The following is a 23,161-nucleotide window of genomic DNA, read 5'->3' on the forward strand; positions in this document are numbered from 1 at the left end:
CTGATTCTGAAGTACATTCAAGGTAACTTCCTATGTGCCAAACAGGTTGCTGGTAGAATCCATGCATGTGACTGTGGCTTCAATCAGCAGCTAAACCGTCCACCGATGCCAACAGATAAGATGTTGGATGGAAGCAATGATTTGGGATTCAAAGCCATACAATCTTGGTCCTTTTTAGGCTGTATCCCTCTGATATTTGGTTATTTATCGAGACAAATGATAAACACTGGCATCTCCTGCTTTTGCTTCTACATATTGTTAACGTTGTATTTTCATCAGTCTGACAACGTAACTCAATCATTTAATCACTGATTATCATCAGCTGTTTAAGCAATTATTTCCTGAAATAAATCTCTTGCCAGAGCATCAGAGTTCATAAAACATCACCCTGGTTGCATAAGGCTAATTGGTCTGATTTGCTCACAAGGTGCCAGATATACAAAGCTAATCAGAATTTCTTCAAGCAACAATTAAGAGCTTTAAAAACATTACAAAGACACTGGCCACAAAGCGCCAAAGTTATATGGCTGGGTGTCTTTTAGCAAGGTCCAGGACAGATGGTGACACTTTATGGGTTAAAACAGGGTGCAGGATGCTCTGTTCTGTCAACCAGTGTGTGATAAAATACCATAGTACCACAGAGTACTGAGGTAGCCTGTGAGACGCACTTATTTATAAGGTCGACACGGCTGCTGTAAAAGATGACTGTGTTTGCTCTATGGAAACTTGATGGAAACCATTGATAACCACTACCACGCCTTTAAGGTCAACCTGCACCCAGACGAGGTTCTAAGTGTTGCATATAGATGATGTTTTTCACTTGAACCCAAATGAAGTGTGGGATGGCAGATATAGCCGTACATCCTGTTTATATTGCCTTTTTATGCAGGGTCAGTGTTCTAGTGGTGGCCTTCTTAGCCTGACGTTAACTGCTGACTTTAATGTGGACCTGAGATCAACCTCTTGGCACGGCGGGCTCACCTGAAACCATTTCAACCAGCTCACCTGGAGCCCTGTGATGTTATAACAAGTACACCATTACATGATGTCACTGTTACATTACTAGAAGATGACAATGGTTCTTTAAAGGTGCTTTTGTTAAATAAGAAGTGAATTCAAATGCATTTCTGTGGTAGCGTGATTTTACTCACTGGTACATTTTAAAAGCATTATTGAACTATAATAGATGCAGCTCTACACTACAGAAGACCACAACTAGCACCACATTTATATCTGTGCAGTGGTCATTTTTTAGTATATGTTTAATGATTTTTATCTTTTCCTCTGATTGTAAGTTTTAATTGTAATCCATTTCTTTTTATCTTTTATTTACTAGAAACGAGCGTTTTTATTTCTTTTCTGAGACTTTATGGATTTCTATTTTAATCTGAATTTTCTCTTTTTAATAAAAATGTATTTGCTTGTTTACTTTGATTAAACCCTCTCTTTTTTTTCTTTTATTTTGTCTCTGATTTTTTTGTTTTTGTTTCTAATCTGAGGCGTGTCTGCCCGCCGCCATGTTGTTCGGTGACGTCACCAACCCGGAAGTGAGCTCGCGGTTCTGTGGCAGCAGCACAGGCTCGCGGTCCAAAACAACTCTTCCTCCTCGTCATAATCCTCCTCTTCCTCCTCTCGGACCATGGACCGGTGAGAACAGGGTCCGTCCCGAATCTTTCCGGACGGTCCCGAACCCTCTGTCCCGTGCTTCCTGCTGACTGAGCCCCACCTGCAGACGCTCTCCTTCTCCTCCTCCTGTCTGTGTTGTTTACCTGTCGTTGTTTACCTGTGTATTGTGGCCTCCTCGCGCTCCTCTCTCGGTTCGGACTTTGAATAGACAGTGCAGAGTTTCACTGGTTAAAATCTCGCGATGATTCGCCCTCAGATCAGGGAATATAAACTGATCAGTTATAGTCTTGGGCTCCAGTCAGGCTGGTAAACCAGTTGAAACCAGTTCAACTTCAGGCTGATCTTTAATGGGAGGATTAAAAACACCAACATCAGGTTCTTTAAGGCATCAGAGCTGTTCTGGGTTTATAAACCTAATCTGGTTCTGGTTCTGGTTCTGAGAGCTCAGTCTGGGTCGGACCTGATTACAAAGTTCTGTGTACCCCTGACTGAGGGCTCTAAACACAGCTGACTGGCGGCTCTGTATACAAGTTGACTGACCGCTGGGTGTAAAAATGCTGTTTTTATTCCTTTAGTTAAATAAAGAGCAGTCAGCTGAGGTCCGATCAGAACACCAAGTAGATCCATTGGACTCAGATCAAAACAAGAAGCATGATGAAACTGGTTCTGATCTGCTGCTTTCAGCTCTATGTTTGGGCTTCCATCTCTGGTATGAAGGTTCTTGCTGCATCAGTTATTCAGAGTTTCTGTAGCGGGTTTCAGTTTGTTCAGCCTAGGAGCTGCTCAGTGACCCAGAACCACAGAAGTAAACTAGAGCCCCCTGAATGAACTGGTTTCACTGGGTCCATTCATCAACAGTTAGCAGGTGTATAAAGTGGTAAAGATCCATGTGGGAGGAGATTTCTTCTCAACCAGTAAGTAGTATCTGGGCTGAACTGTCAGATGATCTGATCTTCGTGTGTGGATCTCATGGTGGTGGAGGTCCCCATGTTCTGCAGGTTCACCTTTTTGTTCTTTCATTATTCTGATCTCAGCATCCAAACGATGCTGTTAGGTTTTAGTCACATGGTCAAAGTGGGCGTTCACTCTCTGATGCTGGTTCTGGTGGGCCTAGGTAGGGAGATCCAGGGATCCTGTCCGGCTCAATAAATATTAAATGTTCTATAAATCTAAGCTCTTTGTCGTACCCAGCGGTCCCGCCTCTGAAGTATCTGCCAAAATATAAACCTGGACACTCCTTGCAATCTGCTGGAGTTCAGAACCTGAGAACCCGAGCCAAGGTTTCCTGCTGATATATCAGTCCTTAGCTTCATTTAATGTCTCAATGTTCACTAAGTCAACGAGTAACCTGATTGGCTCACATGTGTGTTTACCTGCAGGAGTCAGAATTCAGATCACCTGTTGGTCGCTCTAAGAACATGAGCTCCGCCCCCCTGTCCTCAGGTGAGTTGTCCCTTTGCACCTTTAAGACATTCCTGTCCTCAGGGACACAGTTATGACCATCAGGTCTCAACTCACCTGTACCTTTGATTCTCCAGTGGATGGCACTGACAGGCTGTGTGTTTCTGAGCGTGCTCAGTGCATCCCTTCTCCGGTCCTTCACCTACGTCAGCTACCTGCTGACATCTCTGAACAGGAAGTGGTCGCCCTGGCACTTCCCTTTGGCAGAGTCTCCAAACTGATCACACTGAGGACCAAAAACCAGGTAAGTGGTCCCATCTGTTCCATGTCCTGATAGGTGGTCCATCCTCTCTCCATGTTCAGACGATATATTGATCAGCGCTCTGGGAGATGTTCAGAGCTTGGGATGTTGTTATAGAACCTAACCCTGCTTTAAACTGAACCAGAACTTTCTCCCTGACCTGTCTGCTGTGTTCCTTGGTCTTCGTGGTGCTGGTTGTTCTCTAATGTTCTCTAAGGAACCTCAGATTATGGTACTCACAGCTGGACTCTGGTTACTGATTGGAAGATTTCTGAGGGATTATATTTAGGGGTATCAGAGTAACAAGGATAAAATACATAAACATGCAGCATTTTTATGTTTTCTATAAAACAACAAATATTAAAGTAATTACATATAAATACTACGATGGAAGTCATTTTGACATTTAATAGATTTTCTCTTGTTTTGGACCTGTAGAACATGATGTTGTTGTTTCATTTTCAGGCGTTTTTAGAGATGTCATCAGAAGAAGCAGCCGTTACCATGGTGAATTACTACGCCTCAGCCCCGCCCACCATCAGGAACCAGCCAGTCTTCATTCAGTACTCCAACCACAGAGAGCTGAAAACCAACAATCTGACCAATCAGGTGAGAAGAAGCAGCTCAGACCCCGCCCATTTTCTGACAGCAAAACTGTCAGACAGTATAGTGGGCGGAGCCTCGGCAAGTAAACCATCTGTTTCTTTATCAACAGAGGACTCAGGTGGCGCTGCAGGCCATCAGTGGAGCAGCAGTGCATTCTGGGAACATGGCATCAGGAGATGGGCAGGGCTTAGTTGCAGCTCCCTGCGCGGTTCTGAGGATCATCGTGGAGAACCTGTTTTACCCAGTGACTCTGGAGGTCCTTCAGCAGGTCAGAGATGAACAGCTCTGGTTTATGATGTTTGACTCTGGGAAATGTTCCTTCATCTCTTCTTCCTGTTCTGGTTGTCCTCCTCGTTCTTTTCTGTGGGATTAATTTAGTTCACTTACGTGGCACTGCTCCGCAGCAAGTCGTCTCAATGCACTTTATAGATGAAACAAAAATCATCCGTCATCAAACAAACGTCAAGTTCAGTTTATTAAAGAGTTTCTGTGTATGGAAACCCAGCAGATGGCATCTGCTGCAACAAACTTTATAGACTTCAAGTTTCTAGAAACCAGACTAGAACCTAGAACCGCCACAGATGAGCCGTTATCCTGCTGGACAGCCGGTCATGTGACAGACAGGAACCTGCATGCTCTCATGTCAATGCTGTGTCTTTGTTCCTGTAGCTGTTTCCAGCAGAGTTTGTGTTGTTTTCCATCAGATCTTCAGTAAGTTTGGCTCCGTGCTGAAGATCATCACCTTCACCAGGAACAATCAGTTTCAGGCTCTGCTGCAGTTCAGCGATGCCGTGCACGCTCAGCACGCCAAGGCTGTGAGTCACATGCACAGACACACACAAGCATGTTGTGTGACTGACCTGTCGTTGGCACTGTGGACCAATCAGATGGTGGTATGTTTTAGTCTCTTGATGGTCAGAACATCTACAACGGCTGCTGCACACTCAGGATTGATTTCTCCAAACTGAGCGCGCTCAACGTCAAGTACAACAACGACAAGAGCCGCGACTTCACCAGAGCCGACCTGCCCACCGGAGAACTGGAGCCGGCTGCCACCGCCTTCGGTGGGTGGAGCAGATTACCTGCAATGCTGGTGAAAAAACACTGACACCGCTGTAGTTCACAGACAGACCACCAGGTGTCCTCTGTAACTCTTACTGTCTGTGGGCGGGGCTTATTGACCACCTGTGTATGTTTCAGGTGTAGCTCTGCCACCATATGGAGCAGCGTTCCCACCCACATTCCATCAACACGCAGGTGAGTCACATGACCTGCAGGTGGGCGGAGTTAAATGAGAATAGTCCTTCCATCAGTCACAATCAAGCACCTACAATCAGATGTATCATAACAATGACATCATGCTGAAGCAGGCTTTTTCTGCAGTTTGTCACTTGGGCCACTAGGTGTCACTGCACACCACATTCTGTATGATGTTTTTAATCATTTACAATTTAATTGTCTTTCCTTGCAGTGATGAACAGAAGTTGTTTAGCTTTTTATTTATTTCCTACAGTTCAGTTACATTGTTTTTACATTTCTAATTTATTTTAAAGGAAATTAATCATTTTTAATATCTTTTAAATGTTCTAAATTTCAAAGTTCTGTAGATTTGTAAAAATAATTTAATTTGATTTCATTTGTAAAACATTTCGTATTTTAAAGAATTGAATGAATTTTTCAAGTTTTTGTTTGATCTTTTTATTAATGTCTAACATGAATATTTTTTCCAAATCAAATTTAGTCGTTTTTCGCTTTTTATTTTTGTTGGTGGTATAACTTTAATTGTTGAAATGTTTAAATATAATCTTTAGGAAATGTATTTATTGGCTTTATTTTTCTGTGATATTTGTAATTATTACTGTGATCAAACAGAGCACATTGCTCCACCAGAGGGCGCCACAAAGACCATCGGGTTTCAGTTTGACTTGTCTGTCTGTCTCGCTGTAAACAAACTTTTTCTGTCCTCAGGTCTCCCCGTGGCGGCTGTCCCTGGCTCGCTCGTGTCCCCTCCTCGTGTGTCGCTGCAGATGGCGCCCCCTGCAGTTTATTCGGTGCTGCTGGTGTCCAACCTGGACCCAGAGGTGAGAGGTCACATAGTGATATAGCAGCTGACCAATGGGAACACAGCTTTTTTCTAACTGTGTTTTTCTCCACAGAGAGTTTCTCCTCACTGCCTCTTCATCCTCTTTGGTGAGAAATCCCTCAGGCTATTCCCTGTGTGTCCAGCAGGGGGAGTTTTACCTGTGGTCTGTGTGTATTTTCAGGTGTTTATGGGGACGTTCAGAGAGTGAAGATCCTGTTCAACAAGAAGGAAAACGCTCTCGTTCAGATGAGCGATGCCACGCAGGCCCAGCTGGGTCAGAAACAGCAGTTTTTATTTATTTCTATCAACTTTTTAAAAAATGAAATTTTTTAAATTTAAATTACGAGGGTTTTGCATGTTTCGCCTTTGTTAGACTTTGATGCCTTTTTGTTGCAACATCTGAGAAAATAGGTATTTTCTTGAAATCTTTAATAATCTTTTTTTTTTACTGTGGTGAAAAAATGTTTGCCTCCCTCCTGATTGCTTGATTTTTGCATGTTTGTCACGATGAAGTGTTTCAGATCAAACTAATGTAAATATTGGTCAAAGATAACACCAGTAAACCCAAAATGCAGTTTTTCAATGAAGGTTTTATTATTAAGGGAGAGAAACATCCAAACCTACATGGCCCTGTGTGAAAAGGTGATTGACCCCTGACCCTGGTGAGCGGTTGGGCCCTTAGCAGCAACAACTGCAACCAAGCGTTTGCGATAACTTGCAGTGAGTCTTTTCCAGCACTGTGGAGGAATTTTGGCCCGCTCTGGTTTACAGAATTGTTTTCTAGCATGAGCTAGGTCTCAATAGGATTCAGGTAAGGACATTGACTAGGCCTCTCCAAAGTCTTTATTTTGTTCTTCAACCATTCAGAGGTGGATTTACTGGTGTGTTTGGATCATTTTCCTGCTGCAGAACCAAAGTTTGTTTCAGCTTGAGGTCACGACCAAATGGTCAGACCTTCTGCTTTCATGGTTCCATTTATCACAAGTCTTCCAGGTCCTGATGCAGCAAAACAGCCCCAGACCATCACACTACCACCTCCATATTTTACTGTTTGTATGATGTTCTATTTCTGAAACGCTGAGTTATTTTTAAGGCAGATCTAACGGGACACACACCTTCTGAAAGGTTAATCTTTTGTCTCATCAGTCCACAGAGGATTTTTGCAGAGGTCTCGGGGATCATCAGGATGTTTTGGGGAAAAATTGAGACGAGCCTTAATGTTCTTTCTGCTCAGCAGTGGTTTTGGTCTTGTAACTCTGCCATGCAGGCCATTTTTGCCCAGTCTCTTTCTTATGGTGGAGACATGACCTCTGACCTTAAGGGAGGCAAGTGAGGCCTGCAATTCTTTGTAGGTTGTTGTGGGGTCTTCTGTGACCTCTTGGATGAGTTGTCTACTTCACATTGTCAGGCAGGTCCAATTTAAGTGATTTCTTGATTGAGAACAGGTGTGGCTATAGAAAGTGAACTCAGGTGTGATAAACCACAGTTGTGTTTTAGCAGGGGGTGATCACTTTTTCACACTGGGTCATGAAGGTTTTTCTCGCTCAATAAAAAAAACCTTCACTGAAAAACTGCATTTTGGGTTTACTGGTGTTTTCTTTACCTAATATTTATTCATTTGATCTGAAACAAACATGCAAGAAATGGAAGGGAAACTCTTTTTCACCATCGTAGTTTTACAAAAATTTATTTTGTTGCAGCAGCTAATTATAAGAGTCCAAGAAATGATTTTAAATGATTTATTTTAATTGTTTTTCTTTTTCAAACATTTAAGATACTTTTTTTAGTTTTATGAGATTTTTCATTTTTTTCCAAATTCTAAATTTTGTTTATATATATTGAAAATGTGATGTTCTTGTTGAGATATTTTTTAATAAAACTTCTCATTTTAATTTTGTTAAATTCTTTTTTTTCTTCAAATTTTGTAATTTCAAACTATTTTTGTCTTGTTTTGTCCCAAAAACTAAAGACAGAAATCTAGTTGATGTGACCTGAAAATGATTTGTGATGTTCTTGTCTTTGCAGCGATGAGTCACCTGAATGGTCAGCGTCTCCATGGAAACGTGATCCGGGTGACGCTGTCCAAACACCCGGTGGTGCAGCTGCCTCGCGGGGGGGCGGGGCAGGAAGAGCAGACGCTGACTCAGGACTTCTCAGGCTCTGCCCTCCATCGGTTTAAAAAACCCGGCTCGAAGAACTTTAACAACATCTTTCCCCCGTCAGCAACGCTGCACCTTTCCAACATCCCGTAAGGCTCCGCCCACTTCCTGGTCCTCTTCTTCGATGTCTCGCTCGTCCTCATTGTGTGTCCTTCCCTTTGTCCTTGTCTCCCAGCTCGTCAGTCAGCGAGGAGATTCTGAAGGACCTTTTCTCCACCAGAGGGTTCTCTGTCAAAGCCTTCAAGTTCTTCCAGTAAGAACCAGTCCAAAGACTAGACGGTATAGTTTCTGTTTCATGTCATTCAGCTGTGATGATGTCATTTCCTCCAATCCCACAGGAAGGACAGGAAAATGGCTCTGCTGCAGTTGGCATCAGTGGAAGAGGCCATTGAGGCTCTGATTGGGCTGCATGACCACCAACTGGACCACAACCAGCACCTACGGGTCTCCTTCTCCAAGTCCACCATCTGAGTCCCGCACTCTGCAGCTCAGCGGCCAATCAGACTGCAGGGCCTCCCGATAGGCTTGCTCTGATGACCACAGACCAATGGACAGGCCGCCGGTCGTCAAACAGGGCTCATCGCTATGGTTACAGGTGTTCCTGAGCACATTCCTGAGCAGCAGCAGCAGAGCATTGTGGGTAATGGAGTCCAACGAGGTGGCTGACGTGAGTCTGAGCTGTACATTTTGAAATGGATCAGGAAAAAAACAGAACCTGCCTTTATTCAGAACTGGTGTGAGTTTTTCATTTTTCTGATTGAAGAATCTGAAGCTGTTTGTGTTCCTGCTGAAACTCTTCGTCACATTCTGCTACTGTCTGACCCGCTGGATCATCATCATCATCATCATCATCATTATTATTATCATTCCTGCTGTTGATGTTTGGGTCTCCTCCACTGACTGTTTTTTGCCTTATTTATCTGATTGTTTTACAGCCTGTAGGGGGCGCTGTTGTCCTGGTGTGTTCCTGACGTTTGTTCTAGGAGGGTTTTTTAATGTCAGGTGTATTTATACTGTATAAAGTGTGTGATCCGTAATGCTGTTGAAGTGCCGCCCACAAGTCTCAAACTGCCATACCAGTGTGTGAGTGTGTGTGTGTGAGAGAGAGACATGTGATTGGTTGAGTTTCCATTTTAAAACCTGAGCAGTAACAGGTGATTAATCTGATTAACCTCTGACCCCCTGACCTACAGGAGCCGCATTTCAATTCATTTCAATTCAATTCAAAGATACTTTATTGATCCTTGAGGGGAAATTAGAAGTCCAGTAGAACCCATCCAAACATACATCATGACACAAGACAAGGGAGACGGGTCACCGAGGCTTTGCTGCCCACTCACAGGCGCTGCCCTTGTTAGATGAGAAAAGAGGCCACATTAGGTAAGTAGAGGAAATAAATCATATTTCACACTTTATCCTTAGCAGGATACAGTTTGAGATTGTAAAAAACCTCAGAACAAAGAAGCAACAAGTTGATAAAACAACATCATGCTGGGAACGGTGAAGGTGGTGTGAGGGGTGCAAATGTTTATCTGGAGCATGTGTGTGTGTGCAAGTGAGTCCATGAAGCACTGTCACAGAGGCCATTGTCCTTGATGGTACGATGAAAGGTTCATCAACCGGCCACAAAGTTCTGAGCAGGTCCACAGATGTCCTCAGGGAAGGGAGGGAGCAGAGGGAGCAGAGCGTCATGGTTACATAACTACCAGGAGAAGTTGAAGATAACCAGCCCTCAAGGCCGTGCAGGGGAACCAGATTCAGAAAAACAATAATTATTTGGGTTAGGCTGACTCTCGCTGGTTCTTCTCAAAGGTCCTGGTGTTTGACTGTGACATCACCACCCTCCCTGGGGTGCGTTTGTTTCGCTCATAGTTCACTCCAGTTTTTGCAGAGTTGTGGTCAATAATGACAAATGCTGCCTCCTGACAGTTGTGTGGCACATAGAAGAAAAGGGTTCTGTTTGTGGTTCTGTGCTTTAAAACAAACAGAGATGAACCGTTGCCAGATCTCAGTGGTACTGAGCACAGAACTGCAGCATGGGCTGCATTGAATCCAGATGTGAATGCTCTCAGAACAGATTTACATTCAGAGGTGATCTGAGACTGAACACCGTCCCTCCTGAGACTCGGGGTCCACTGAACTGACCGGACTCGGATCAGTCAGGGCAGTCTTGTATAAAGGAGGGAACTGTCGGACCTGCTGCCATCATGTTTCTGAGCATTTAACTGCAGCGCCTCAGCCTGTCCAAACTGGTAAACCCTAATGAGGTCCAGAAAAGGACCAATAAGTTATTTCACATTAACCTGAAAGTCACTAATATTAATAATGAGGAGCTATTAACACTTTTCTGATGATCAAACATTCCGGGTTAGACCTCCTGTATTATGACATCTTTGCCTGGTTCTGAACTGGCTTTTCAGTCCAACAGAAGGTGAAATCTGACTGAAGCCTGCCCCCTGCTGACATAAACTGGAACCTGCAGGTCATTTCTGCTCTAAAGGCAGATTAGATACAGAACAAAATGATTTTAACTTCAAATAAATCAGGAAATAAACAGAGAAATAACTCTAGAACCAATTAAAAAAAGATTTAAAATTCTTCTTACACTTATTGCTGGAGGTTTCTTTTTATGCATTTTATTTTCCTGTTTAAACATTTGAAACCCTTTAAGCCTTAAATAATGTTTCATTAGACCTGAATGTGACTCGCCGTGATGTTTGAGAAGAAATCCTTTCATTCATCAGAACCTGGTTCTGAATCAAGTTCACAAACATTTTAGAAGTCATGGATAAAAATATTTCAATAAAAATAAAACTAATCTTTACAGGAATTAACAATTAAAGAAATGAAAACTATTAATTAAAAACCTAAATGTGAAATCTGGATAGTTTTGTGTGGTCCTGAATGTTTTTATCTGTAAATATTTCATTTAAATTGGTTCTAATCAGATTAATTTCATCATCATGAAGCTGCTCAGTAACATTTAATGTTTCTTAATAAATCTGCTGATCTTTTATTTTGAAACTCTCCATGTTTCTGAACGTGGATGTATGTGACGTGGTTGTGGGCGGGGCTTTGTTGCATGATGGGGGCGGGGGAGGGGTCTGTGTTTGACTCCAACACAAAGTTTGTTGAATCTTTATTTATTCTGAAGGTGTGACAGGAAGTTGGAGCATGAATAAATAAATAAACTTTACAACCAATGGCAGCCATCTGTCTGTCCAAGCTCCACCCACAGCCTCATCCATCAGCCAATCACAGGGCAAGGGCTGACTGGATAATGATTTAACGTCCTCGTCTGTGATTGGTCCATTTACAGCAGGCGTTTATAACAATAAAAAATGATATATACAAAAAAAGAAACATTTTTAGACGGGGTTCATCCGACAGCTGATGATGTCATCACCAAACCCGCGAGGCTCAACACACACACTCCCATCCAAACACACACACACACAGCATGAATGACTCAGGCTGCTCTGAAATGTCTCACCTCTTCTTCTTTTGGTCCGGTTTTTCTGTTGAAATGTTTTGACCATCAGAATAAAAGATCATTTCATTACAGTGATGCTGGCCTCTGATTGGTCGACTCGGTTTAACTCATTAGGAGCAGAGTGTGATGTCTTGTTAAGTTTCTGATTGTTTTTTGGGTTTTTGTGTACTGGGACTTAAGGCCGACCTTTAATGAGATCATCTAAAACCGTAACTAATAATCAGTGCCACCAGTTCACTCACAGTTTGTTCTCAGTTCAAAGTTGGGTCGGTTAAAATAAACGTCACAGCGGACGTTTCTGTAACAACAAACTGAAAGAAAAATCTTTGTTTTCTATCAAAGTGCATCTTTGTTCAGCTTTTACATTATACCTTTAACCACGAGGATCTCTGCGTCTGATTGGCTGAAGTCCATCCAGATCGTAGCCATTTTTATTTCTAACGTAAAGCTAAAAAAAAAAATCTTTATCCCAGACTTGAATCTCAAATGGAGCGGGACAGTTGGCACCAACGAGTCCCAACGGGTTATGAGACCCTATAGATGAATATCAGACCGTCGGAGGATCTTATTTTTTCTCATCAGATGGTCCAAAACCATCCAAATGGTCAGAGATAAGCGGCAGCAGGAAACTGAATGTTTGTCATTAGCTAAAAGGTTTTATTTTATAATCCTTTAGATTCAATCGACTAGTTACTAATTAACCGGCAGGTTGTTGGTTTCTGATCGCTGACATCGACTTTAACCATAAGCTGCGACGTGGTTCCTGATTGATTAAATCCACCAGAACGTCACCTGTTGTTCATGTGCCCAGTAGGTGGCGCTGTCCCTAGCGTGCCCAGCAGGTGGCGCTGTCCCTAGCGTGCCCAGCAGGTGGCGCTGTCCCTAGCGTGCCCAGCAGGTGGCGCTGTCCCTAGCGTGCCCAGCAGGTGGCGCTGTCCCTAGCGTGCCCAGCAGGTGGCACTGTCCCTAGCGTGCCCAGCAGGTGGCGGTGTTCGTAGCGTGCCCAGCAGGTGGCGCTGTCCCTAGAGTGCCCAGCAGGTGGCACTGTCCCTAGCGTGCCCAGCAGGTGGCGGTGTTCGTAGCGTGCCCAGCAGGTGGCGCTGTCCCTAGCATGCCCAGCAGGTGGCGGTGTTCGTAGCGTGCCCAGCAGGTGGCGCTGTCCCTAGCGTGCCCAGCAGGTGGCGGTGTTCGTAGCGTGCCCAGCAGGTGGCGGTGTTCGTAGCGTGCCCAGCAGGTGGCGGTGTTCGTAGTGTGCCCAGCAGGTGGCGGTGTTCGTAGTGTGCCCAGCAGGTGGCGGTGTTCGTAGCGTGCCCAGCAGGTGGCGGTGTTCGTAGCGTGCCCAGCAGGTGGCGGTGTTCGTAGCGTGCCCAGCAGGTGGCGGTGTTCGTAGCGTGCCCAGCAGGTGGCGCTGTCCCTAGCATGCCCAGCAGGTGGCGGTGTTCATAGCGTGCCCAGCAGGTGGCGGTGTTCGTAGCGTGCCCAGCAGGTGGCGCTGTCCCTAGCATGCCCAGCAGGTGGCGGTGTTCGTAGCGTGCCCAGCAGGTGGCGCTGTCCCTAGCGTACCCAGCAGGTGGCGGTGTTCGTAGCGTGCCCAGCAGGTGGCGCTGTCCCTAGCGTTCCCAGCAGGTGGCGGTGTTCGTAGCGTGCCCAGCAGGTGGCGCTGTCCCTAGCGTGCCCAGCAGGTGGCATCAGTAACATTACTGGTGGTGAACAAGTGGTAAGACTATCAGATTTCCTGTGGATTTCAAAGTAAAAGTGCTGCTGCTCTGATTTCCTGTTGTGAAAACTTGAATAAAGGAGAACCAATGAGAAGTCAGAGATGGTACTGCTCGTTCCTTATTAGCTGATCAGAGATCAGGTTATTCAGTGCGATGCCTCACTCCTCCCTCTGCTTTTTTCTCTTTGTTCTTCGCTGCCGTGTTCTGATTGACCCGTTCTGTCATTTTATGTTTAGCACCAACAGTAACATAAATAGTTAAAAAACACACACACACACGCCTCATATAAAACAATCAGTCTCTGTCTGCCCTTCCTCTTCTGGAGGAGGAAGCAGAGCGGCTGGTTGCCATGGTAACTACACATCCAAAATCTCCTCGGCGGTTCCGCCACAGCGCAACCGGTACCGACCCGTTCTCCAGCTGATGGTGGGGTCCCACAGAGCCGACAGGAAGATCTGCACGGCCATGGACTCTCTGATGAACCAGGCCACAGCGAAGTCCAGCTTGGAGAAGCTCAGAGGACCACCCTGCAGGTGATATCATCAGTCAGTCAGAACAGATCACGTTTCCTGGTTGTTTTCAGGTTTTAAACTAAAGTTTACTCCTAGAACTTCACATCAACAACACAAAACGTTTCGGCAAATAAAAACAGGAGCTGGTCACATGATCAAAAAAACAGCTGACTCAATCTGAATCCAGACACCTCAGCATGATGCCGCCAACCTGTGTAAGAACCCTTCGGATCAAAAGTCTGAGACGTACCTGAACTCCAGTAAGTTGGATGTAGTCGGCGATGAACCAGGCGAGGCAGTGACACATGAAGAAGACCATCATGTCCCACCTGAAACACACAGAAACCAAGCAGGTGTGGGACTCTGATTTGATGCGATGCCTGAGAGTCATACGCCATGAACCAAAGTTTCAGGTTCTGCGTTTAGCTCCAGCAGAAGTGGGTTCAAGACTCCAGATCCAGAATTCCTAGATTACTCAGGACTAACCTCAGATGAAGCTCCGCCCATAGATGAACTGTGATTCTTGCACCTCAATTTAATGTGACCTGATCCATAAACACAGAAGGGTGCACTCCACATGACCTTTGGGGTCACTCTAGCCGCCATGTGCGATGTAAAGGTCTTGAACGACGGGGTGGCGACCCCTAGTGGGCCTGTGGAGGTACTGCAGTGGGGTCGTGACATTTTTGAGTGATTTGACTTTTTTAATACATTTTTCAAACACACATCAACACCAATCCAACATGTTGAAGCTAATTGTTAAACAGAGGCATAAAATAATGTCTTTCATTCAGAAACGCGTACATTCATACACACACGTACAGTGTTTCAACAACATTGTCCAAGGGGGGTGCTCCTCCCCGCCAACAGGACCGCCCCCTCAAGAAAATCCCAACATGAAGTAAATTATCAAACGCGTTCAGATGTGGGAGAGGAACTACACTGTTTCCAACTTATGGCGGAGGAACACGTCTACTCACTTCTTGATGTTGGGCTGCGCTGCGCAGAGGAGCAGGGCGAAGGAGAACACGGAGAAACGTCAGGGTTGCCCTGGTAGTCAAGTTAGTTTTTTATTTTCTAAATGATGCTGGAGCGCCGAGCAGAGAGGAAAAGAGAAATGAACTATGGTGCTTTGTCCCCCGGTATGGAAGCTCATATGGGCCACAACTCTAATTTACCTTATGCTTTTAGAGGTGCGTTTTATGTGAGCACTATAAATAAAGCACGTCTTTATTTGAATAAAAGTAAGTATAAATGGTCCCGCTCTGTGATTGGCCATACCTGAACACGTGATGAGCGGCCCAACCGATGATGAGGCTAGCCAAAAAGCACTCGGAGACGGGTTCCAGGACGGTGGCAGGAACCATGTTGATCCGCAGCTTGGTCCACCTGGTAAACAAACTTTATTAACACGCTGTTCCTGAACAAGCAGCCAAACAAGCGCCAGCCTGCAGCTCACCTGATCATTCGGGACTGAAACTGTCCGATGGAGTAGGAGCCAGAGTTCTGCAGCGCCACCTGTGTTGCCATGGAGAACTTCCATCCTCTGAGGAGGAAACGGGAGACGTGTCATCACATCAACCATCACTGAGGAAGGTCTCTGCAGCGTGATTAAGTTCTAACCTGTCGGCGATGGCCTTGGCCATGAAGTAGTCCTCAGCGATGTACTGAGCGAAGGCCACCAGCCCCCCCGCCTGGTCCAACACATCTTTCCTCATCAGGCACGACATTCCTGTCACACACTTGATCCCCGTTACGTTGGCTGAGATGTAGGAGCGAGGATGGGATGTCCCAAAGTACACCTGCACGCAGGTGGTCTACAGTTAGCAAGAAGCCCCGCCCCCTGGGTGTGCTGACCCCAGACCCTGACCTCACCTGCTCCAAAGTGGCAGCAAAGCCTTGGCGGTCAGCAACATATGGCAACCCATGGACCAATCCCACCTTCTCTGTCATCTGATTGGTCAGGTCGGTCAGGGTGTCGGGTTTCACTGGAGGACAGAAGAGGGTCGGGGTCAGAACCTAATAGGAGAGCAATAACTGAGGGGCGGAGCCTGAGCCACACCTGCTATCAGACAGTTAGAGGTTATTAAAGCCGACCTGAGGTCAGATGCTGGAAGATCTCAGGGAGGAACTGACATCTGTCCAGCTGCTGCTGACTGAACTGACTCGGTGTTCTCCATCTCTGATTCCTGATCATCAGCTGGATGGGATTCTGAATCCAAGCTGGTTCACCTCTTTACAGCTTTATCTCCATAAATCAGAACATCACCAACTGTTCATTTGATTCAGTGATTCAAGTGAATCACTGAATCATTCCACACAGGATGATTCACATCACAGATGTTCATTTCTGACAGTTTTAATGAAAACCCAGAATCCCTTCCTCATAAAACTGAATTACAGAAATAAACAAACTTTTTGAAGATTTTCTGAGATGAAGCTGGAGGTTCTCTCAGAGTCTACAGTGAACCGGTCCAAATGGATTCAGTCCAATCTGCTCACTGATTAGTTTCAGAGTTTAGCATCAGAGACATGCTGACCTGGTTCTGTTCATCCTGTTAGGTCTGTGGTCGTTCTGAGCTGCAATCAGTTATCTGGTAACAACATGCTGAAATCTTTGCACCACTGAGTGTACTGGTTCTGGTTCTGACCTCTGATGCCACTGTCACAGATCCACACCAGTCCATATTTGGCTGCTTCGTATCCTGGCATCAGGTTGTTGATCTTTGGGTTGATCCCGACCTTCTTCCCACCTGAAGAGGAACAACAGCAGGGTGACAGGAGGCTGGGGGCGGAAACGGACAGGAAACAGGAAGTAAACGGTGTCCTTCACTCACCGATGAAAAGTCCAGCGTCCACGTTGGGATATTTTCCTAACAGCTTCTTACAGACGTCCACTGCTGGGTCATCCTGGTCCTGGACACACAGCAGGATCTCATACTGAAACACACACACACGACACACACCTGAGCGATAGAAGGAGCTGTATCAGCTCGTCATTAAGGAGGACTCTAACTTAAGACTGGCTAGGTTCTGAATCCAGGTTGGTTTGTGGGTTAGCCGGCTCAGATGGTTCCGTCCAGGAGCAGCTCATAGCTGCTGCCCTTTAGTGGGACAGGTAGAGGAGAAATGGTTCTGACTACATGTTACAGGAACTTCACCAACAGGAGGTTCCTGTAACAATGAGCTGAATATAACCTGAAGTTAGTTTCTTCTGAAGGAGGTGTTGGTCAGGGTGTGAGGATGCTTGGAGGCAGTCAGTGAAAATCCCGGGTCCCCAGATTCAACCAATGTTCACATACTGGATGAGCTCTGAGGGGGAACCAGCAGGCTCGAGGGGGCTGCTGGGGGCAGTTCTCCTCACCTTGGGGTAGTCCAGCGTGAAGAAGGTCTCCAGGTTGGAGATGAGGTTGGGGTCGACGCCCTTCAGCGGCTTCAGCAAAGAAACTCCAAGAACCTGAGCAAACGGCTGCTTCACCTCAGACTTCTTCTTATGGAGGTGGAGACGCCTGGAACACAGAGGTCAGAGGTCAGCAATAAGTCAGCAGCTAACCTTTAAAAGTATCTGGTCTTAAGGAGTTTTCAGATGAGTGGTCCACATTGGCTGAGAGTCAGAGATGGAAGCCAAACAGACGACAGGATGTTCAGGATGGTCATATTATTCTGCTCTGAGCTCCAGGAGACTGAGATCTGGTACATTCCTGAGGCTGGTTAGACGTCAGGTGAAGAGCTGGAGTGTGTGTGTGTGTGTGTGTGTATCGGCCATGCTGGGTTACACTCATTGGCTGGCTTCATTTTTAAAACTGATATGGCAGCTAAAGTGTCTGGTTCCCTGTCCAGGTTCTGAAGGGCAGCAGTAGTTCTGAAGGGCAGCAGTGGTCTAAGATCTGATCCACTGTGAACTACAGCAGAACATCCACCGTGCATGATGAGCCATGTTCCTCTGATCATTTAGACGTGTTAGACTGATCAGCCGTGTGTGTTAATGTGCAGCAGACCACCTCTGACTGTGGAGGTCACGCTGCAGTCATGTTCCGTACCTCAGGTCCAACTCTGTCTGCCAGTTATATATGTGGCCAGGAGGAATATGTAGGTCCATCAGAACATCAACATTACCTCCCTGACACCAGCAGAGGTTGGACTGAAACGTGGGCTCAGCAGGATGCATCCAGGCTCTCTATGGCTGAAACAGAGTTACCGGGTGGCGAGGTGTTCAGGTCATATTTCTCATCCTGCACACTCAGACTTTGTGTTTGAAAACAGATCAATTATGAATAATTAGATTTCTATTTTATACTGGGAATCCTAAAGACAACCCAGCAGAGTCCACACCACAACTACTGCGTTAATAAAGTGCAGATCTTTGCATTTGGTTGTATTTTAAATCACTGGTGGACAGGGTGAGGTGACCGTGTCCCAGTTATCGGGATAAACTGGAACTTCCTGATCTCCATCAGGACTCCTGCAGTCAGACAGCAGTGATGTCACAGTGATCCTCGGTGTCCAGCTCATCGTAGCATTTTATTTTATTTGCGCCTGATTGTTTAGAGCGTTTGATATCCAGCAGGTTCTACTATGTTTGGATCTACCTCAACATCTTTTATTAAGACGTAAAGAAAAGAAGGTCCAACTTCCTCTTTCTGATGGTCATATTATCCTAAAACTTATTAAATATTCTTCAACTCTAACGAGCTGCATTATAAATCAGATCTCGGATCCATTCCTTCATCTCAGCGTAAAAACAGGACGTTTCCTTGAATTTGGACCAACATCTCCGCCGCTGGGCATCATGTGACTGCGTGATTGAAAACCTCCTCCACACCATTCCACGGAGATGTTCTCCCTGAGATGACCTAAGGCAGGTATCACTGGAGACAAGTGTTCCTACACTCAGAAACACACCAACACATTTTTCATGATTTCATTCCTTAAAATCCCAACATTCAAACCGAAGGATGTGGTCACTTCTTCATTATGTTCTGGAAAGGAGACATTCCCAGGAATGTTTTATATCCTGCAGCAGAGCCAGGAGACTCCCACAGATCTGAGACTCGATTCATAATCCTCTTAAAGCTCCTAAAGAGCAATTCAATCCAGGACAAACCTGGAAGTTCAGTGGAAAAGGAAACTGTGCAGGTTAAATAAGCAGCAGGGCATCATGGGAATTGTGGAGTTTCAGCCTCCTCCAGCTGTCTGTAGATGTAAAACTACTTCGTTTCTTTGTTTCTGAGGTCTTCCTTCCGTCCAACATGATAGATCTGAATGACCAAATTTCTGCAGAAGCTGATGAGCTCATCTGCTCGGATCGACCAGATGTGTCAGAACTGGAAGCATCTAAAATAAGGAGAAGGATCCCGTGGACCAGGACTCCTATGATCTTAACACTTCCTGGCAGATTGTATGGAGTAAGAACGCTGTCAAAAACAACGTGTATATAAAGATGGAAATGTGTGCATATTAGTCAATAGTTGTGCATCAGTAAAATCTAAAAGAGGTTTTGTATATTTTCTCTATAAGAATAGAAAATAAAATGTTACAGCTTCAAGAAATTACAAACACAAAGTTCAAGTTTACAGTTGTTATTCTTTATGAATACAATATGCTATAAGAGTTTGTGAATACGATTTATTTTCTATGAGAATACGAATTTACATCAGAGACTTGGTGTCACGTGATCTCAGGCTGGTTAGTGGAGCACAGAGTTAGTCGATTCGTGTTGCGCATGCGCCGTCACACTCCTCACCACCAGTAAACGTAGCGCTGGAATCTGAGATAATTCAGTCTAAAAGGAATATTAGGAGCAGAGGGGAGATAGGGAGGAAATCAAGAGTTTTATAAAGAAAGCACTGATCTTATTTTTATGAAATAAAAAACTAAAACATAGAATAAAGTGGGTGGAGTTATACGATGTACAGTAGGTGGCGGTATGCACCTCTGAATTTGTTGCGAACCACCAGCAGAAGAAGAAGAAGAAGAAGCAGCACTAGCACTAAGATGATGGACCAAGAAACTACGGTACAAAGCCAGGTAATGTTAAAAAGTTTGTACATGTCTTAATGTCGTTAATATATGCTCTTGGTCCGTCATCTTAGTGCTAGTGCTGCTTCTTCTTCTGCTGGTGGTTCGCAACAAATTCAGAGGTGCATACCGCCACCTACTGTACATCGTATAACTCCACCCACTATATTCTATGTTTTAGTTTTTTATTTCATAAAAATAAGATCAGTGCTTTCTTTATAAAACTCTTGATTTCCTCCCTATCTCCCCTCTGCTCCTAATATTCCTTTTAGACTGAATTATCTCAGATTCCAGCGCTACGTTTACTGGTGGTGAGGAGTGTGACGGCGCATGCGCAACACGAATCGACTAACTCTGTGCTCCACTAACCAGCCTGAGATCACGTGACACCAAGTCTCTGATGTAAATTCGTATTTTCATAGAAAATAAATCGTATTCACAAACTCTTATAGCATATTGTATTCATAAAGAATAACAACTGTGAACTTGAACTTTGTGTTTGTAATTTCTTGAAGCTGTAACATTTTATTTTGTATTCTTATAGAGAAAATATACAAAACCTCTTTTAGATTTTACTTATGCACAACTATTGACTAATATGCACACATTTCCATCTTTATATACACGTTGTTTTTGACAGCGTTCTTACTCCACAGGTTTGGATCATCTCCAGATCCAACCTCAGAACCTGATGAGGACCAACAGGAGAAACCGCTCCTTCAGCATCAGCGAATCATCAGTTTCCATGACGCTGCTTCTGGTCTGACCTCCACCTCTGCAGTCTTTTACAATCAGCATCAAACCAGCTCCAGAATAATGACGTAATATCTGAGTTTGATTGGTGCCGTATTAAAGCTTGACCTGGTTAACTTTCAACCGGATTATTAATTCTTCATTAGGAACCTAAACCGACGTCTCCGGAGGAATTCAAACTAAAAATCTGTTTTTTAAAATGAGATTCGTCGGGAGCCAAGAAGAAAGCTAAAACTACAAACCGCAGCGGCTCAGATTAAACCGGAATAAACTGATTTAACCCCAGTATAAACACCTCCTAGTAGCGATTAAAGTCCGATTATCTGGGCTGTGTCCCTGCAGCTGATATGAGCAGCAGATCCTAGCCAAGGCTAACAAGCATCGGGATGCCGCCCCGCAGTGAACCGCTCATCCCGGAGCCAGAAACGGGCTGACCCGGGTTAGGTGCTAAACACTCAGCAGCAACCTGATCATTTCATTCATCCGCAGCTGTTATTAGCCGTTAGCTGAGCGGTCACTCACACATAGATGATGGACATGAAGTGCATGAGCCACAGCACCACGAACAGAACCAAACCGAACACCGAGAAGCCCTGCAGGGCCACATCCAGAGGGGCCATGCTGCTCCGGGGCGACGCAGCGCTGGACAGGCCGCCTCGGGTCGCACAAGATCCGGTCGGACAGGGACCAGCTGACCGGCCTCACAGCGGAAACAACAGTAACAAGAGGCGGGGTGGTCAGGCCGGATATAAGGCCTCCTTCCCGAAACAGGAACCAGTCCGAGGTTCGGAGCTTCACCAGCCGGGACTCGTGGTTTGGGTGCCCGAGGGTCCTAGAAGTTCTGCAAGTCCAAGTCCAGTAAGTTGTGGGTCCAGGTCTCACAGATGGTTTCACTTGTTTGACAGTCAGGAGACCGACCGATGGTCAGCTGACCGGCTGGGGAAGGGGGAAGAGACGGCGGAAGTTACCGAAAGGAGAGTGCGTTTCCGTATTCTTTCAAAATAAATGCCCGCATTTAAAAAATAAAAGCATCCTTTGTTTCTGAGCTGTTTGGTTTGACTCATACCCGAATAATGTGGTTTAGTTTAGTAGAAAACGACACCTCCATACATACACACACAGTGGGGGCCTAGTGGTTAGAGAGCAGGGCATGTAGAGAGGCCACAAGTACCCTGGTTCAAATCCCACAGCCTGCCACTCTGAGTCCCTGAGCAAGACCTTTAACCCCTGAATGTGCCGCACAAAGGCAGCTTACCCCTCCCTAAGGTATTGGTTAAATGCAGAGGATAATTTGAGATTAATGAAGTCTTAATTATTATTACATATATATGCACACACACATACATATTTGGGCTCCGCTGAAGGAATAAACCCGCCCTGCAAGGTCAACTCTGGACATGGATACATATTCAACATACTTTTCATTAGACAAATATCTGGAGCCTCTACAGGCAGCATGGAAACAGATGGTATGAACAGGCGACGTTTCAGCTCCTCCATCTCCATATAGATGATAACAATTGTGTATTACAATAAACATTTTAAGTTTCTTTCCTCACTTTATCTGCTGTGTTTTACATTTGCTATTCATGCTGTAGTATTTTTATGTTATATTATTTTATATCAAGCGATTCCTTATGTATTTTCATTTGTATTGAGACCTTAGCACAACAATCTCCTGTGGGATCAATAAAGTTCTTATCTTACCTGATGTCCCTGAAGGCAGCATGGAAACACTGCGTCAGCAGGTGAGTCACGGAGTGAATGGAGCTCAGACAGGTAACAGGTGTTTCAACACCTGAAACTGTTTCCAACCAATTACATGGACAGGAAGTCTGTGCTGCAATCTGAGCTCAGGAATGTGCTGCTGGCAGGGAGTCAGTGACTCGCTGCACCCATTCAGAACTTCCTGATCTGGACCCATCCTGTGGAACATCTTCACAGACGTCTGCAGAGGGACACACTAAGAACCTGCAGCAGCACAACATGTGGGTCTGCAGCAAAGTGTCGGTAAATATTGTTGGTGGTGTAGGGTGTGGAGGCCTTGGTCCTCGACACGGATGTCACGGGTTCGAGTCCCAGACATTTGCGGCATGTCTTCCCCTCTCTCTTCATTCCCATTTCCTGTCTATCTACTGTCAAATAACACTGGAAAAATAAAGGCCACTAGTGCCGCAAAAAACATCTTTAAAAAAATAATTTGTCGGTCCTCCAGTTTTGGAAATGAAACAGAACCTGCAGGAGCTCGCGCAAAACATCTGCTGACCAAACATTCTCTGTGTGTGTTTATCACAATGGTTGGATGCAGCAGCAACTCACTTTTCCTCAGTGTCTGGGCCAAATGAGGGATAGTGTTTGACTGCAGCTGCTGCCTGCTTTCATTAAAATTTTTATTTTTGTGTAGCATTAGCCAGAAATGAGCCAGACCAGACGTGGCTTTTTGTGGTGTGGCGGACATTCTGACAGCTACATTACTGTTAGACCCTTAAGA

At 45.1% G+C, this 23,161-nt stretch overlaps 2 protein-coding genes across 3 annotated transcripts; one reads left to right on the top strand and one right to left on the bottom strand.

Moving 5' to 3' along the window:
• The first annotated feature begins 678 nt into the window (after window positions 1–678).
• LOC124872129 (polypyrimidine tract-binding protein 3-like) lies at window positions 679–9,502 on the top strand. Of its 2 annotated transcripts, none has more exons than XM_047371845.1 (14): window positions 679–2,906; window positions 3,006–3,069; window positions 3,165–3,331; window positions 3,794–3,937; window positions 4,044–4,202; window positions 4,639–4,749; window positions 4,839–4,998; window positions 5,135–5,191; window positions 5,903–6,015; window positions 6,091–6,124; window positions 6,199–6,291; window positions 8,043–8,265; window positions 8,352–8,429; window positions 8,515–9,502. In XM_047371845.1, the coding sequence occupies exons 2-14, from the start codon at window positions 3,045–3,047 to the stop codon at window positions 8,645–8,647; spliced, it is 1,497 nt and encodes a 498-aa protein (XP_047227801.1). In that variant the 5' UTR covers window positions 679–2,906; window positions 3,006–3,044; the 3' UTR covers window positions 8,648–9,502. The 2 variants fall into 2 exon arrangements, with proteins under 2 accessions (XP_047227801.1, XP_047227800.1); XM_047371844.1 differs by having other exon boundaries at window positions 679–1,647.
• A 1,796-nt stretch (window positions 9,503–11,298) lies between these two features.
• On the bottom strand, window positions 11,299–21,683 carry ugcg (UDP-glucose ceramide glucosyltransferase). Its single transcript, XM_047371857.1, has 10 exons — window positions 21,193–21,683; window positions 17,264–17,408; window positions 16,737–16,839; window positions 16,551–16,652; window positions 15,775–15,887; window positions 15,523–15,701; window positions 15,359–15,445; window positions 15,181–15,288; window positions 14,150–14,228; window positions 11,299–13,914 (listed from the first exon to the last, which is right to left on the bottom strand). Exons 1-10 carry the CDS (start codon window positions 21,288–21,290, stop codon window positions 13,744–13,746), a joined length of 1,185 nt encoding a protein of 394 aa, XP_047227813.1. The 5' UTR covers window positions 21,291–21,683; the 3' UTR covers window positions 11,299–13,743.
• Between the last annotated feature and the right edge of the window lie 1,478 nt (window positions 21,684–23,161).

This window comes from Girardinichthys multiradiatus, chromosome 8 (assembly GCF_021462225.1).
Source record: "Girardinichthys multiradiatus isolate DD_20200921_A chromosome 8, DD_fGirMul_XY1, whole genome shotgun sequence".
NCBI classification, from domain to species: domain Eukaryota; kingdom Metazoa; phylum Chordata; class Actinopteri; order Cyprinodontiformes; family Goodeidae; genus Girardinichthys; species Girardinichthys multiradiatus.